The following is an 18,107-nucleotide window of genomic DNA, read 5'->3' as shown; positions in this document are numbered from 1 at the left end:
GGACTGGAAGCCAAAGCCCACCAGGGCTGCTGCCATGCCTTGGGGGGTCTCAGGGAGGCCCTTTCTTGCCTCGTGCAGCTCCCTGGACTCTGGGCTGCTTCCCGCCAGGCTCTGCCCCCACGGTCACGTCCCCATGCCCTCTGTATGTCAGTTTTAAGGACACTTGCCACTTGATTCAGCACCCCCACCTTGGACAATCCAGGATGATCCCCTCATCTCAAAATCTTTAGCTTAATTACATCTGAAAGGACCCTTTTCCCCTGTTAAAGGTAACATTAACAGGTTCCCGAGATAAGAACACAGACATACATTTTAGGGAGACCACCATTACCGCACTACAGGTATTAAAACAAAGAGATTGTGAAACTGGATTTAAAAAAAAAAAAAAACAACTAGGGACCTCCCTGGTGGTCCAGTGGGTAAGGATCTGCCTTCCGAAACAGGGGGTGCGGGTTCAATCCCTGGTCGGGGAGTAAGACCCCACATGCCACAGGGTGACTGAGCCTCCGCCACAACTAGAGCGATGCCCGGGTGCCACAGCTGAGGCCCAAGGAGGCGTAAATGAATATTTTAAAAATAAAAAGACCCAATTACATGATCCTAAAGAAACACACCTTTACTATAAAGACAAATAAAAAGGATAGTGGTCGCTCAGTCATGTCCAACTCTTTGCGACCCCATGGACTGTAGCCTACCAGGTTCCTCCATCCATGGGATTTTCCAGGCAACGATACTGGAGTGGGTTGCCATTTCCTTCTCCAGGAGATCTTTCCAACCCAGGGATTGATCCCGGGTCTCCTGCATTGTAGGCAGACGCTTTACCATCTGGGCCATCAGGGAAGCCCCCCAAAATAAAAGGATAGGAAGAGCTTATACCATGACAACACATCCTAAGAAAGCTGGAGTGCTTATATTAATATCAGACAAAGCGGATTTCAGAACAAAGAAAAATATCAGAAGAGGGACATTATACAAAGGTAAGGGGGTCGTACAAGGGCACATAACAATCCTGTATATTTATGCCCCTAACAACAGAACGTCAAAGACCATGAAGGGAAAGCTGAAAAAGCCGCAAGCATAGACAAACCCAAAGCTATTTTCAATAATGCTATTGAAACGTGTCATCGAGAGACACCGTCAGACAGAGCAGTGGGTGGTGATGACGCCCTTACACAATCATACAAATATGACCATTCGTGGCAAGTGTACAGTTTAGTTGCACGCAGAAGATCCGTGTTCCACGAGGTCCCACAGAGGCATCAATTTCACACTTGCAGAAGATGTGAACGGCGTGTGTGCTGGGCTGATCGCTGAGGCTCATCCCTCCCGCCCACCACGGGGAGGATACTGACACAGACCGCACTCGCAGACGAGTCAGACATGTCAATGTCACGGGTATTTGACCTGAAACTCAGTGTGCCTTTCAGTGCGGTCATGGAACAACGGACATGCTTTCTCCCTCAGGCAGCAGCGAGTGCAGAGAACATGGCTCTGATTTGTACGTGCTGCTGATGACCTTAGCCGACATCTCTGTGCTGCTGTGTGGGAAATGCTATAGATCAAGGGCTGGCCGTGTCATTTTAAAAGTGCAATTCTAATCCATTTATTGTGATAAGGTACAAATGGAATCACGTTCTTGCTAGATCTTCAGCAGTGTTTTCTGGGAAATACACTGCTAGTACTGAATATCCTCAAGAGTAGGTTTCATTTTGAATCCCTGCATGACAAAAGGGCTAGAGGTAATTAGTCTTGATATTTTATGTGACAGTGATTGTGTGCATGTAGTTTATAATTGGAATGATTGTTCAGGGTTAACAAGGCTGCACTTCACTGTCAACATACACAGACTTCATTTGAAACGCAGCCCATACACTGCGCCTACCATTAATTCAATGACTGCTTGGGGGGAACTTACTAACTGGATTGCCAAATAAAATCATGGTTACCTCGTTGTTATGGTAGGATATTGTCTCTCAGAACAACAGGCTGGATCAACTGATGTGTTGATGAAACCAATGCTGATTCTTAACCATATTTTAGGGGAAAGTGCATTTGTATCATTTCTTTACTGTGTGACTCAGGGGTGGGATTTTGCTACTATTTGTTCATCCATTCATTTTAACATTCTTTTTTTTTTTTTAGTATTTTCTATGTAATTGTGCTGCTAGAGATAAAAAAAGATGATTAAGACAATCTTTTTCCCTTGAAGACCTCACAAGCTGCCAATTAAAAAAAGCCCTCATAAACACAAAGCCAAAATGTAAGAAAGTGCAAACGCAGAGACACGTCTTGGATACTGTGGAGTGCTGAGGTGGTCTGCCCAGCTAAGACTGCAGAGGAGGCAATGAACAAGGTGGGCAGTCAGAGAGGGCTTCACAGAGGAGGGGTCGTTGGGGCGGAGGCCTCAAGCACAACTCCCAGGAGATGAAGGGTATCTTTGTCAGGATAAATATCATGGGCAATATATAAACAATCCATCTCCTTTAGCAGAGGGCCCTGATCCAGAATAAGTCCTTGTTATTCTGGAACTTGTTCTGTTTCAGCTGTCGCCCTGGGGAAAGAAATGGTAACAAACTGAACTAGAACAAAGATAGACTCAAAGGAAGATGACTTTGAGACACAAAGAAGTAAAACAGGTAAGATCTGGTGATCACCTGGATGCAGGGATGTGGGAAGAAAATCTGAAAAAAAAAAAAAAATCTCTAAATTAGCTGTGCCTTTACAAGCGGCGACAGGACTTCCCTAATGGTCCAGTGGTTAAGAATCCACCTTGCAATGAGGGGACTCAAGTTCAATCCCTGATCAAGGAACTAAGATCCCACATGCCTTGGGGCAACTAAGCCTGTGGGCCACAAAGAAGGATCTCTAATGAAGCAACTAACACTGTCTCTGCAGCTAGATGAATAAATAAATATTTTTTTTAAAGAGGAAATAAATGGCAAAGTAGTATTTGGAAGGGAGAAGGCAATGGCAACCCACTCCAGTACTCCTGCCTGGCAAATTCCATGGATGGAGGAGCCTGGTAGGCTGCAGTCCATGGGGTCGCTAAGAGTCAGACATGACTGAGCGACTTCACCTTCACTTTTCACTTTCATGCATTGGAGAAGGAAATGGTAACCCACTCCAGTGTTCTTGCCTGGAGAATCCCAGGGACGGGGGAGCCTGGTGGGTTGCACAGAGTCGGACACGACTGAAGTGACTTAGCAGCAGTAGCAGCAGCAGTATTTGGAAGGGAATGATCACGAAGTCCATTCTGAGCTCGGGGGTATTTGTATCTGTACCACAGGGGGGTGGAGAGTAGGTGTGGGGTACCTCATAAGAGTGGACTAGAGATCTGGGAATCATGAGCGTGCAGGAAACATTAAAAACATAGACACACATAAAATTGCGTAAAGGCGCAGTGTGCAGCGGGTGAGGCTGAGGGCTGCTGAAGAAGTGGGTGATCAGCGCTCTCAAAGCAGTCAGCAAAGCACTGGACGCGTGGCCCACGTTAAACCCTCAGGTCACACCTACGCCTCACCCTGGCGGTGGGCAGAGCTACTGGCCTGCTGCTGGGTAGAGGATGATGGACAGTGAGGAAGAGGACCCTAAAGGCGAAATGGTTTCCTGTCAGGCAGCGCCTCCACGGCTCCTCCAGGAGACAGAAACGAGGGAAGGAGAAGAGCGGAGGGCAGGGTGCTCGGGGCAGGCGGCAGCGCTGGGTGAGCCCTCAGGAAGACAGCCCAGGTGCGCTGGGCTCCCAAACAGAAACGGCTGTAATTCCAAGAATTTTCTAAGAGCAGCTCCGTGAAAGAAAGGGTACCGACGGATGTCCCATGGAATGAAACAAAGATTCCTTGTGGGCAACCTCAGGGGCGTGTAACATTTGCTCTCAATCATGAGTATTGAGAGTGAAGTGCACTGTATGCAGAGCCATGGCGTGACACACCATCCAACGATCAGAAAAGCATCAGATACACAAATCGCGTCCAAAAGAACTCTGCCAAACAGGCAGTGTCTGCACAGGATGTCTGTGGGTAGCTCTTGGACCTCAGCACCCCCTCGCCCACTCACAGGGGAATACTTCATAGTTCTTGAAAAGGTAACACGGTTGCAACTTAAAAGTCAACCACAGGCAGCTTTTCTGGGGCTTAGTTAGCTCAGGCAGTCTGATAATGTGTGCATCTGACCTGACTACCAGTAAAATGACCCCATGTTATTCAATAAATACAATTTAACATGACCTCAGAGTCAGCATCTTTATCATCCAGTTTTTATGGTATTTATTTGCAATTATTTTTTCAAATTTGATTATGTAAAAATCTTAATTTTAGAATTTCATATGAAATGCCCATCTACTAGCTAAGGACTGTAGATTTCAGAAGGAAAACCGATGGATTCATTTACCCATTGGAAAAGTCTTTATTCACTAAGTGTCAGAATGCAAGTGTGCTCAGTTGCGTCTGACTTGTGCGACCCCATGGACTGTAGGCTCCTCTGTCCATGGGATTTTCCAGGCAAGAATACTGGAGTTGGTAGCCTTCTCCAGGGCATCTTCCCGACCCTGGATAGAACCCACGTCTCCTGGGGCTCCTGAATTGGCAGGCAGATTCTTTACCACTGAACCACCAGGGAAGCCCAAGTGTCACAGAACAACAAACAAAAGTGTGAGATGGGCTGTGGAGATACAAAGATGAGCAGAGCGTATTCCCCACCATCTTCCCTACTGTCCTGTTTATGGTCTGTTGGGAAAACAATGCCCCCGAATTATTACTTAGAAAAAGCTAAAATGGAGCAAATAACTGTGGGCCATCAAAGGAAAGACATCCAGAAGGGAACCAGAGAACAATGAAAAATGTTTTAAGTGCTAAACAGTTAATACCAGGGCATTCCCTGTAGGTCCAGTGGTTAGGTCTCCATGAATCCACTGCAGGGGGCAGAAGTTCAATCCCTGGTCCAGGAATTAAGATCCTGCCCAGTGCAGCCCAAAACACAACATACTAACTGCTAAAGGGATGGGTGGGCTGGAGGAGTTTGTCTTGCCTTTGCAAGTCACGCTGCGGTGGACGGCGGTTAACCATGCCCCCATTGTCAGTACAGAACTATTCTCAGGCCTGGGTCTGGCGGGGGGTGGTGGTGGGGTTCACCCAGGCATTGCCCTGGACAGGCCCCAGTTGTCTTCAGCACAACCCATACTCATGAAGATTGGTTCACAAACGGACACACAATAAAGAGATGGCTGTTAGGATTTCTGGGGGCAAAAAGGCTTCTCCGCCAGGAGCTCCACAAGACTCTTTCAGTGGGACAAGGAAGAAAAACCTAGGAGCCTTTTACCCCATCTTTCACCCACAGGAAACAGGCATCAGCAGGAAGGAGGAAACTCAGTCTGAGCCATGGCCAATGCCGCGCGCCTGGACCAAGTCCTGCCGCAGGGTGACAGGGCCCATCCCTTCTACTGTAACCAAATAAAGCCACCTGATCCACATCCCGCCACCTAGGAGCCTTATGAAGCTACTGAAGAAAATGGACACAGATGAAACAGGGAAACACCTGTCTCTGATCCACCTTCTTCCTCCTCCTCCAAATAAGAAGCACGTTCAATGTCAACACAAACAGCAAAGACGACAGGAAGGAGCACAGAATATATGTCACATCATGCGACATGCAGAGGTGGCACAAAACTCTTCCTAAAGCACGCTTGGGTGTAAGTGCATTCAAATAAAGCGGGCCTAAAGGTACCATTCTAGGGTGGAATGCTGTGCCCCCCACTCTCACACAGTTCTGTCTGCTTCAGCACAGAGAATCTAAGAGGAAACGAATGCGTGCCACAATAAGGTAGACAATAAGATCCAAGGAGGCTCTTTCAAGCGAGAGGTGCCCTGAGTGAAAGTTACTTGATGTGCCTTGACACTGACTCCCAAGTGTGAAGATGAGACAAACTGAAGGGACAGATACTCTATTCAATGTCTACATGACGCTCTAATTAAATTATCAAATTTGGAAACTATTTATACTAAGATACTTCATCAACTCCTAACTATATAGGTTTCCAGCTCTGGTAAGATTTCAGTTCAGTTCAGTCGCTCACTCTTTGTGACCCCATGGACTGCAGCACACCAGGCTTCCCTGTCCATCACCAATCCCCAAAGCTTTCTCAAACTCATGTCCATTGAATTAGTGATGCCATCCAACCATCTCTTCCTCCTGCTTTCAATCTTTCCCAGCATCAGGGTCTTATCCAATGAGTCAGTTCTTCGCATCAGGTTTGGAGTTTGAGCTTCAGCATTAGTCCTTCCAATGAATATTCAGGACTGATTTCCTTTAGGATTGACTGGCTGGATCTCCTTGCTGTCCAAAGGACTCTCAAGTGTCTTCTCCAACACCACAGTTCAAAAGCTTCAATTCTTCAGCTCTCAGCTTTCTTTTTGATCCAACTCTCACATCCACACATGACTACTGGAAAAAAACCATAGCTTCGACTAGATGGACCTTTGTTGGCAAAGTAACGTCTCTGCTTTTTAATATGCTATCTAGGTTGGTCATAGCTTTTCTTCCAAGGGGCAAGTGTCTTTTAATTTCATGGTTGCAGTCACCGTCTGCAGTGATTTTGCAGCCTCCAAAATAAAAGTCTCATTGTTTCCCCATCTATTTGACATGAAGTGATGGGATCAGATGCCATGATCTTAGTTTTTTGAAATTTAAAGATGTGTACCTAAAAGAATGCACACACTGATAACACCTGAGGAGTACAAAACAGCTTCTGGGGCCTAAACGCCCAAAGGCTTTTACCTAACAGATGGTTTTTAAACCCAGCAATGGAGGGTATAATCTAAGGTTCTGGTGAACTCAGTGATTTCCTTCACCCAGTAATCTGAACACCATTTTTATATTTTTATATCCCTTTTTGCATTTACGGTTTTTAAATTTTAAACTAATTGAAAGTGAAAGTGAAGTCGCTTAGTCGTGTCTGACTCTCTGGGACCCCATGGACTGTAGCCTACCAAGCTCCTCCATCCACGGAATTTTCCAGGCAAGAGTACTGGAGTGGGTTGCCATTTCTTTCTCCAGGGGATCTTCCCGACCCAGGGATCAAACCCGGGTCTCCCACATTGCAGCCAGACGATTTACCATCTGAGCCACCTATGGGTTCACAAGAAGTTGTAAAAATAGTACAGCAGGTTCCCTTCACCCAGTTTCCGCAACTGGTTACATCTTCCATACTTGTAACACAGTATCAAAGGTAGGAACGGGACTTTGGAACAAAGGACTCTAGTTCTACCTCTAAGCACACCTGTAGACTTCTGTCATGACCAGAACACAGAGCTACTACTACACAAACATCTCCCTCACTCCTGCCCCTTTATACTCACATCTGCCCCCTCATTCAGTAAAGCAAATGTTTCACAAAATCCGCATTCACTCTTTGTAGGTGACTATTTTCTATCATGAACGTGGTCGAGTCTATTTCATTTCTGTAAAATTTGGTCTCTATCCTTTGAATTAACCTTGCAAACTATTAACTGGTCCTCAATTATAAAAACAATGTAATCAACCACAACTTCCAGACTCACTTCCTTTGAGAATCTGGTTTGGCAAAAAACACAAACACACAGCTTTTATAACCACAGTTGCCCTTTCCATAGTTTTACTGAGGGTCCCTCCTCAGTCTCCCAGGTTCTAAACTTTTCTCAGATCACTAAGCATTCTCCAGAGCCTGATTAACTGATTTATTATCCCAGCACAAAGGAAGTAGATTTACAAAAGAGGATCCCAATTTATTAATTACCATGAGATTTACAAAGGACTAATAGAGTCATTTCAATCAGCGCCGACTAAGGATACAAATATAATGCCAGGGTTGCAAGGTAAATGCAGATGTCAAAAAGGGGTGGTGATGGTCTGCCTTCATCCTTCTCCTGTACCGCTCTACAACCTGCTCCTGTCTTCAGGGGTCAACTGCTGACCTCAGTTCTTCAAAAAGTGAAGAACGCTTAACAAAACAGCATACTCTTGAAGCCTGAAACACAGGCTGAGGGGAGGAGGCAGGAGTACTGTTAATTCTAACGCCTGAAATTACCTCCTGGGACGTGTGCTAATTTTCTCAAAGTCAGTTTTTTGGGAGGAGCAGGATAACTTAGGCAAGTTCCAGACAGGAAATATAATCTTAGTTTGGATTTTGCAAATTACTTAGCAACCTGAAACCGACGCCTCTCCCTGCCCTTGGTCCTCAGGTTCAGTTCAGTTCAGTCGCTCAGAGCCAGGCGCGTGAGGGCTCCCCTCCTAGCACACAGCACCTGCAGATACTCAAGCCTTTCCTGGATGAGCCCAAGCTGGCTATAACCGAACCTGGGCGGCTCGAATCACTTTCTGGCATTTTTATCAGTTGTAGCGATTGTGCCGGAGAAGGCAATGGCAAGCCCCTCCAGTACTATTGCCTAGAAAATCATGGATGGAGGAGCCTGGTGGGCTGCAGTCCGTGGGGTCGCTAAGGGTCGGACACGACTGAGCGACTTCACTTTCACTTTTCACTTTAATGCTTTGGAGAAGGAAATGGCAACCCACTCCAGTGTTCTTGCCTGGAGAATCCCAGGGTCGGGGGACCTGGTGGGCTGCCGTCTATGGGGTCGCACAGAGTCGGACACGACTGAAGTGACTTAGCAGCAGCAGCAGCGATTATGCTGAAAAGATCCCGAGGCTCGTTTGACAGGAGAAAAAGAATGTCCACGTGTCCTGTGAGAAGACCAGTGGGAAACTTGGAGCGGAGGTCCTGAGAGTGAAGTAGGCACGATCTCCGGTCCCCGCGTCCTGCGGGGGTCTTCCTAGCCGCCCGAATCCACCCCTGCTCCGGGCAGGGCCGCAGGGGCGGCGGACGGCCCGGGGTCCGGTCCTCGGGGCGCGGGCGGGGCCCGCAGCGGCCGAGCGCGGGTCGGGAAGGGTGGGGAGGGCCCGCGGTCCGCGGGCCAGAACCGGAGGCGGGCTCCGGGGACGCGCGGCCGGGTTGCGAAGGGCAGTCGCGGTCCTGAGGGGCGGTGCGGCGGCGGCGGCGGGGTCCGACTGCCCGAGCCCCGCCGGCCCCGCGCGCAGCCCGTCCCGCCCCGCGGCCCCGCGCCCCGCCTCCTCAGGCGGCGGCCATGGCGGCCTGGCGGGCCCCGGCGCCCGCGCTCCGGAGGCCGCGGCCCGCCGCCCCGCCGCCGCCCCGCGACGCAACAGCGTTCCGACGGCGCCGCGGCGTGCCCCTCTGCTCGGCTGCGCGGGAACACGGCGGTGGCCCCGGGCCCGACTCGCAGGGCGGGCCGGAGGAGGCGGCCAAGCGCCCGGAGAGCCAAGAGTTAACGGCGGCGGAGCGGCGGATGGCGCAGCTACACGCGGCCGCCGGCGCGGTGAGGCCCCGCCCCGCCCGAGGGCCGTGCGCCTGCGCGGTGAGGCCCCGCCTCCCGAGATGCCCAAGCCCCGCCCCTCCTGGGCCTCCGTCCAACGGCAGTGCTCCCGCGCGGCGAAGCCCCGCCCCCCGGGCGTCCCGCCCCGCCCCCAGCCCGGGCGTCTGTGCGCATGCGCCTCCCGTACCTGGAGCCAGGTGGCTGGAGGCCGCTGTGGTCGTGTCTCTGGCCTCTGGTTGCGCGGGTGGGTCCCGTTCTGAACTTTTCTCCTGAAAACTGGCCACAGTTTCCTATTCTCAGCGAAGAATTAACATATATCTGTCTTGAGTATGAGTGCAGCTCCTTTCTAACCAGTGTCCGAACTAAACTACGTGGGGTCGATCATCACGCTGCGTGTTTGTGTGTGTGTGTGTGTGTTGGAGGGGTGTAAGGCATTGATGTAGGAGGTAGCGGAGCTGAGAAGTCACAGGAAAATATGTGTGTTTTTATCCGCAGTGTCAGTTAAACACCAATGATTTCAACAATGAGAACGTAAAAGATGAACTTTTTTTTAAGTTTAATTTTTGCTACCATCCTTTCGTCCTTTGCAGCTCCCAGAGCACAGTTACAAAGGAAACTATAATCAGGAGTCTACATTCTTCGCAGACAATCTTGAGCTGTGTTTTCTCTGGTTCGGGGTTTGTCAGCACTAAAATCAAAAGTTGTCACCTCCCATCACGCTTTCTAATATCTTAGACTGCTGCTGCTGCTGCTAAGTCACTTCAGTCGTGTCCAACTCTGTGTGACCCCATAGACGGAAGCTCACCAGGCTCCCCTGTCCCTGGGATTCTCCAGGCAAGAACACTGGAGTGGGTTGCCATTTCCTTCTCCAATGTGTGAAAGGGAAAAGTGAAAGTGAAGTCGCTCATACGTGTCCGACCCTTAGCGACCCCAGGGACTGCAGCCTACCAGGCTGCTCCATCCATGGGATTTTCTAGGCAAGAGTACTGGAGTGGCTTGCCATTGCCTTCTCGGATATCTTAGACTACATAAGTTTAAAGGTAGCATATTTGCATCATCTTTGAAGAGCAAGTGAGTTCTATGATAAAGATACAAAAAGAGATATGGAAGTAGCCTGTGATGCACTGTGGGTGATCAATCCTCACAAGACTGGTGTTAACCAGGTCTGAGCTGGAGCCAAGGGAGCAGAGAAGGAAAACCTGCAGGTTGCCTGAAGTTGCCTTATTTTTGCTGGCAGTTAGTAGGCCCTGAGATCCACTCCCTGATTCATTCCAATGTTGAAACTTCTGAACAGACTCTTTAGGAAATGACTGGCAGCTTTTATTGTTCTTGTTTATACTCTTTTTAAAATGACATGTGTAATTTGTTCCCATGCTTCACCATATGGGCTCCCCTGGTGGCTCAAGATGGTAAACAATCCGCCTGCCATGCGGGAGACCTAGTTCGATCCCTGGGTCAGGAAGATCCCCTGCAGCAGGGTATGGCAACCCACTCCAATATTCTTGCCTGGAGAATCCCCATGGACAGAGGAGCTTGGTGGGCTATAGTCCATGGGGCCGCAAAAAGTCAGACACAACTGAGCAACTAAGCACATTTCTCCATATAAATGTGGTAAATAGAAGCAAAAAGTGTCATTCTCTATAGAGCAAACACCAGTGGCCTGGAAAGATGGGCTTCATCAGCCTGGGGAAAGAAACATTTTCTCACTCAGGAAATCCATCAGTGTCAGCACTGCGGGTCAAATGACTGTCCCTGAGTCCATAAGTAAAGCTGATAACAAGCTTGTTTTTATTTTTCAACAAATCAGAACCCCCTGCCACTGGTCCTTCTCCCACACCTGCATGCAGGCAGCTCTGACCTGTGCTGATCTGCCTCCCTGGACATCTCGGTCAGCATTCCTGCCCCACCTTTGTCTGTTGCCACATTACCTAAGGCTTATTCACTAAGGATAAATTAAGTTCGTGCAGGCAGCCAACGAGCTCAGAGTTTCCCCATCAACAGGGAAAGCAAGAGAGCTTCCCCAAACCAGGAGCAGTCTGTAGGGCTCCCAGGCTCCAGGCAATTTGCTCTCAGAAGACCCCCAGCTATGAAAAGCAGAGAGATGTCTGCTGACAGAGTTACCAGTGTTCTTTTGCTTTTCTTCCAAGTCTTCCAACACAGACTCTGCATTAATAAATAAAGAAGTGAGGTCTTGACAGTTGGTCATTCTAACGTAGTGTTTAGTGCCTCTGGTCTCACGTAATCTGCTTCTGTGACCCCAGAGGATTTCGGAGGCCCCTTAGACTGGCCTTGGGACTCGATTATGGCATTTCTGCTGCCCTTGTTGCCTTGGAGGAGGCCTTGAACTCTAACTGTCATTTTGTTCCACACTTTATTCATGAGGTATAGTTGACTGAAAGCCAAACTAGAACAAAATATTCAGCCATTAAGGAAGACACTCCGAAGAGTGTTTGTGGCACACATGAAAATATATGTCAGAAGACATTTAAGTGTCACATGTAGTTTAATGGAAAGGCTCTATGCAGGAGTGGTGCAGAGTCATTGCATGGTAAAAGGGTTACAGAAAAAGTCCAGGAGAAAGTTTTTCCCCTTCAAAATCTTAAGGCTAGTTAAAAAGAATGAAATAGTGTCGTTTGCAGCAACGTGGATGAACCAAGAGCTTGTCCTACAGACTGAAGTAAGTCAGACAGAAAGGGAGAAATCCAGTATGAAAGTGAGAGTGGGGCCTCCCTGGAGGCTCAGCTGGTGAAGAACCCGCCTGCAGTGCGGGAGGCCTGGTTCCATCCCTGGGTTGGGAAGAGCCCCTGGAGAAGGGAATGGCTACCCATGCCAGTATTCTGGCCTAGAGAATGCCGTGGACTGTACAGTCCATGGGGTGGCAAAAAGTTGGACATGACACCCCTTTTCTGCAGAATCTAAAAAGAATGATACAAAGGAACTTACTTACAAGACAGAGACAGACCCACAGACTTAGAGAATGAATTTATGGTTGCCAAAGGGAATGGACAGTTGGGGAGTCTGGGATCAACATGCCCACACTGCTATCTTTAAAACAGATAACCATCCAGGACCTACTGTACAGCACAGAGAGCTCTGCTCATTGTTACATGGCAGCCTGGATGGGAGGAGAGTTTGGGGGAGAACGGATACATGTGTGGCCTCCCCCGGTGGTGCCAGTGGTAAAGAACACCTGCCAGTACAGGAGACGTAAGAAACGCGGGTTCAGTTCCTGGGTTGGGGAGATCCCCTGGAGGAAGGCATGGTGACCCACTCCAGTATTCCTGCCTGGAGAGTCCCATGGACAGAGGATCCTACTCGGTTGCAAAGAGTAGGACATGACTGAGAACGCATGCATAGATAACGTGTATGTGTATGGCTGAGTCCCTTTGCTGTCCACCTGAAACTATCACAACGTTGTTTTTCTGTTTTTAAGTATTTATTTATTTGGCTGTGCTGGGTCTTGCAGCAGGCAGAATCTTTCAGTGTAGAATTCAAACTCTCATTTGCATTAAGTGGGATCTAACTTCCTGACCAGGGATCGAACCCAGGCCCCCTGCAATAGGAGCTCGGAGTCCCAGCCACTGGACCATCAAGGAAGTCCCCCTGTCACAACACTGTTAATCAGGTATGAAAGTGAAAGTCGCTCAGTCGTGTCCAACTCTTTTATACTCCAATACAAAATTAAAAGTTTAAAAAAAAAATCTCAAAGATAAATAATGTCAGCCATGTGGTCCACATCCATAAAAGAGGTTGCTTGTTTGCTTTGTCTTCACACAATGTACCTGGGACAACTTTTTAAAACCATGTTTGAATGTATTAATAAGTAGAGCATGCATCCTTGACATCTGAAGTGCTGTAGTAAAAGCTGCTTTTGATCAAACTCATGAAGCAGTGAGTGTTAATATGCTAAAACAATACTTTTATTTTGCTTAAAAACGGTAATAAAAACACTCCAAAAAAAGAAAACAGTGCAAAGTGTGCAAGGGAGTATCACATCATGAAGGTAAGGAAAAGTGTTCAATAATAGCGAAGGTCATACTTTTTCTAGAAGGACTGTTGGTTTTGATTAGCACCTTTTCTGTAAGTTTAAATCATTATCCGCATATTTTAAGCACTGAAATTGCAACTGCAACTTCTGAGTGAAAGTTCATTTTCAGCCTCTTAAGCTCTTAAAGTCATTAAATCACCTGTTATTAAACTTGTTACCTAGAAACTGAAAAATACCTGCGCAGTGGCTGCATCGTTATTGGGTATAGAGGCGTTCTTGTTTTTCCATCAACTTCTCATTTTTCTCAAACTATATTTTCTCCTCATGTCACATAAAGTTGGACTGTGTATAATGTCGGAATGCATTCGGGTCTTAATTGCAAGTGCCACAAAAATTGCTGGGAAGAAGTTTAATATTGTTTGAAGAAAAATGTTGCAGTATTTTATGGGTAGGAATTACAGTGAGGAGATACGATGAATTCTGAGATGAATGAATTGTTTGATTTCATTACTCTTCAGGCTGGCCAGCTAAACTACATGGACCCAGCTACCGGCTGCATGGTGTCCACCCAGCTGGCCCACTCGCAGCGAGGCCAGTTCTGCGGCTCAGCCTGCAGACACGTGAGTACCAGCTCCGCTCGCAGTACAGCAGCAGTTTTCGGTGCTTCTGTGACTTCGTAAATACCTATTATTTGAAAAACAAGTCAAATAAAAATGCTAAATAGACCTGTGGTGCACTTTGACAAGCTTCCCTAGCCTAGGACAGTGAAAGTCCTAAAGATCAACAGAGGACCTTTAAAGTTAATGGAATTGTGTAACACTTCACCATGAGCATCGGTTCCTTGAAATGCCGTGATGGGAAATTCATGGGAGTTCTTTTATTGTGAGGAAACTTTTCACGAGGTTTCAAATAAGCTGTGTTCACTAGGCGAGTTCAAAGACAGCGGGAAAAGAAATCCAGAGTATTGCAGACTAGATCCCAGGAAGCATTTCTCTTTCATTTTTAGCTGAATCAATAGGTACTTGCCCACCGTTGGCAGGTGGGTTTCTGTTAAAGATAATGATTTCCCTTCTCCCTTGCTTCCTTCCTTTTCTCCTCCTCCTCTTCTTCCTTCTCTCTTGCCTCCTGTTCTTTCTGTAGCTGTTTTCTACTGTCTTTAAAATAACCATGAGACTCGCCACCCCACACTCAGTGCTGTACATTTCCTAAAATATAGATTTCAGCAACCCTAAATCCCTATGCTCACCGATTAAGACGTGCTAAATATGCAATCCTTCCCCCTTTTGAGGACCAAATAAATAAATGTGAGTGGGTTCTTCACTGTAGCCTTTTTTTGAGCCTGCCAGTAAGGGAAATTGTTAGGCGGTTAAGATTATAAACTGATAACCTCTGTTTATAGACCGCTTTGAATGTTTGGGGGCAAGAAGTTGTTATTTGCTTTAACTGACCCACTTTATATCAAGGAACCAACACTAAAATCCTTGTATTTGCCAGTATTGATAAATTAAGCCTTCACTTTTAAGGATGTTCCTACCTGTGCCATTAGCTGTTTCTAATCAAATGCCTAAGAGCTTTGCCTGAATTGAGGACTTGGAGGATTTTTTTTTAAGGGTGAGTTTTTGATGGTAAAATTCTTCAAGTTGGAAGGATGCATTTAGGAAGTGATTCTTGGACCCTAATTAGGACCATTCGCCAGACCTTGCCACCGTCCTCCTCTGAGTCTGTAGGCGGCAGATCAAATAATCTATAGAACATTATCAGCAATCTCTCTTTTTCACCATGAGATATGCACTTTTTCAAGATGACTGTTAAATAATTCAACAATAATTTGTTTTCTTCCTTTTGCAGTGTCCATATGGTCAAATCAATGTTAAAGATCCATCCAAAAAGAAGCAGTTCAATTCATATTTTTATGTGTGACAAGAATTTTATCTCTGTTCTCCATTTAATTGAGCCTTATTAAAAATAAATAAATAAAATTTTAATCCAGAATGGCTTTCTGGGCTGTTAGTACTTAAGCATAGGATTCATCTTAAGTACATATGTTAAAAGAACATCAACAAAATGAAAAAGTTAGCAAATATTTGTGTTTCTGAAGTGGCACATTGATAGTTATTTTGCTTTCTTTTTGCTTCATTATCAGACATATGTTGGAAAAAAAAATAATGACTCTTCCATTAAATAAATACCAGCAATCAGGTTACATTAGTAGCTCCTGGGTTTTTTTTTTTTTTAAATTTTTTTAAATTGGAGGCTAATTATTTTACAATATTATATTGGTTGGTTTTGCCATACATTGACATGAATCCGCCCCAGGTGTACATGAGTTCCCCTTCCTGAAGATTTTTTTCTTTATAGCCCCACTTCTCCTACTGTTTTTCTCCTCAGTGCTAGCAACCCAGGGAGGTTGCTGGCAGATAGAAGAGTCTGACCCCATCCTTCCTTTTATTTCCATCTTGAGCAATGAGGAGGTTGATGTAGCGCCGCGTTGGGCAGCATATGAGTGCCCAAGAAGTGCTATTCCACAGCAAGAAGCGCACGCTCATGTTCCATCTGTTCCCCTAATAGAAACTTTACGTCATTCTGACTTGGGGGTCAGGCCACTGAAGACGCCTCACCTAAACCATTCTTTTTCCTCTCTCCCACACTTTACTCCTCTACCTCTGATGGCACTCCACAGGCTAATCTGTCTTAGGGTGTTTATTAGATTTACTCGCCCATTTCATTCCACTTCTGTGAAGACCCTGGACTTCAGCCTCCAACCCGGCTTCTGGGACCCCCCCAGAGACCACCCTCTTCACACCTCCTCTGCTCCCCTCTGACCAGGGCAGTCCCCAGGAAGCCTTTACCTGGCCAGGGTAAGCTGATGGGTGAGATGGCAGGCTGGCTTTAGCCATAGCTGACCCTTAGCTTTTACTCCCAGCAGAATCTGAAAGGTTCTCCAACATCTCCGAGGTCTACCTTAATCTCTGCCTGTGGCCCCAATGAAGGTTTTCTCCCCCAAAGATTTCTACAAATCTTAAGCAACACAAATGTCTGATGCCTTCCCCCATATTCAATTCAAAACAAAAGCCCTTCTAAACTTTAAAAGGAATGGAAAAAAAAACCACAAAACACCATTAAGTCTCTAATACGCCATGACTTCCAGTATTCATTTTATGTCAAATATTAAATTGTTTCCCAAAACTTTGACAGTTTTGGTGCCCCTGTGCTTCTGATGCTCTTAACTGAGGTGCCCTGAACAATCCTGTCCCATGGGCCCGGTGGGGTCTTAGCATCCTCCTTGGGTGTAAAGAGTAGTGTCTGTGGCCTGATGTTGCCCTCTCCAGGAGCTCTTTGGAGGAGAAGCAGAGAACAGATCAGCGTTGTGACAGAGCAGGCAGTCTTTCCAGAAAGGTCTGTGGGCTCCTGGCAGCCAATTTCTTTTCCGTTCTCAGGTCAAGGAGCAGTGGTTAGCTCCAGGTTTCCAGGCAGATTTGAAGATTACCAAAGCCATCTTCTGGGTGGGGGCTGGGTGGGGCTTTCTTTACAGTCCCAAGAGTTAGAAGGAAACGGAGTCTAAAAGGTCTTTCTTTTTCTGGAGAAAGGAGAGGAAGAGGAAAGCAAGTTCACTTTGAGTTCTGCACCCCCCCCACCCCCGCCGCCTTGTTTAGACAGTGTTCTAGAAAGCCTCTGGAAGGTGGAAAGAAGGTCCGGATGCTGCCTCCTGGACACGCGCCTGTCCCTCCTTCCAGCTCACCTCCTGCAGCGGGGACTTGTCCAAGGCAGGATGTCCATCGTGGGAGGACCCTTATCAGGCCTCTGTGACTCTTCCTGCCATAACTTCTAAGCGTTCCCCACAACCACAGCCAAGGAGCCACCGCTAGGGTGCGGTTGGGGTGGGCTGGGGGCGGGGAAGGGGGCTCTGACTCTTTTCCTGCCTCTGGAGCTCGAGAATCAAGGTTTGAAGTTCTCCACCGCGGTTCGGGGGAGATGCTGGTGAAGCCCCCGGGAGGGCTGGCAGCGGCGGGTGCTCCCACATTAAACGCAATACGGCCACATAAACGGGCCTCGCCGCGAGAGCTTCCAGCTATATTGTATTCGCACATTGTAAAGTAAAAAGTCAGGTTTCTTATTGGGTGTGTGTGTACAAACACATGTGGATGCCTGAGAGATAGACTTCCCGGTTTAAATCAACTCTGGGGCTACTTCTGGAGGCTCCTGCCGCCGCCAGGCGGGCACCATAAATAAAGGGAGATTGATTTCTAGACCGTTTCTAATACGGAAAGACCCGGGGATGCCGGGGTTCTCCTGCGGGGTTTAGCGGGGTGGAGGGTGGGGAGAGCTCCCTGCCGGGGCGTCCGGTCCCCTCTCCCGGGAAGGCCCGGCCCTGGGCTGTTCGCCCAGCAGGTGGATTGCTAGCACCCTCCCCGCTCTTCAAAGCCACACTGACCACATCGATTTTGCAGAGCCAGGAGGGGAAGGGCTTTTATTCCACCCCCCACAATCCCGTGCAACCTGGGGCTCCCACACCGGTCTCGTGTTTGGACCAGAAGGGGCCCGAGAAAGGGGGTGCTCCCCGGGCGCGGTGCGGGTCTTTGTCCCTCGCGGTGCGCGGTGTCCTAAGGCGACCTCGGGAGTGTCCGGAAGCCAGCGGGGGTCTCCGAACAAGTCTGGAGAAGGGGGGCCACGACCTGGCGAACGGCCATGGGCATGTCGCCTTTCCTGAGCTCTCTGAAGCCTCGCGGCCCCCCCAAAGGAACGCCCCCCGACCCCGCGCCTCC

The 18,107-nt window shown here is 47.9% G+C and overlaps 1 protein-coding gene across 1 annotated transcript; it reads left to right on the top strand.

The window, feature by feature from the left end:
• Positions 1–8,888: 8,888 nt before the first annotated feature.
• Positions 8,889–15,327, top strand: C17H1orf53 (chromosome 17 C1orf53 homolog). The gene is made up of 3 exons (XM_055418973.2): positions 8,889–9,359; positions 13,863–13,964; positions 15,193–15,327. The coding sequence occupies exons 1-3, from the start codon at positions 9,111–9,113 to the stop codon at positions 15,262–15,264; spliced, it is 423 nt and encodes a 140-aa protein (XP_055274948.2). The 5' UTR covers positions 8,889–9,110; the 3' UTR covers positions 15,265–15,327.
• Positions 15,328–18,107: the final 2,780 nt, after the last annotated feature.

This window comes from Moschus berezovskii, chromosome 17 (genome assembly GCF_049115385.1).
Source record: "Moschus berezovskii isolate FMDL1 chromosome 17, NW_MosBer_1.0, whole genome shotgun sequence".
NCBI lineage: Eukaryota > Metazoa > Chordata > Mammalia > Artiodactyla > Moschidae > Moschus > Moschus berezovskii.
The sequence above is the reverse complement of the archived record's forward strand: the minus strand, read 5'-3'. Positions and strand labels throughout refer to the sequence as shown.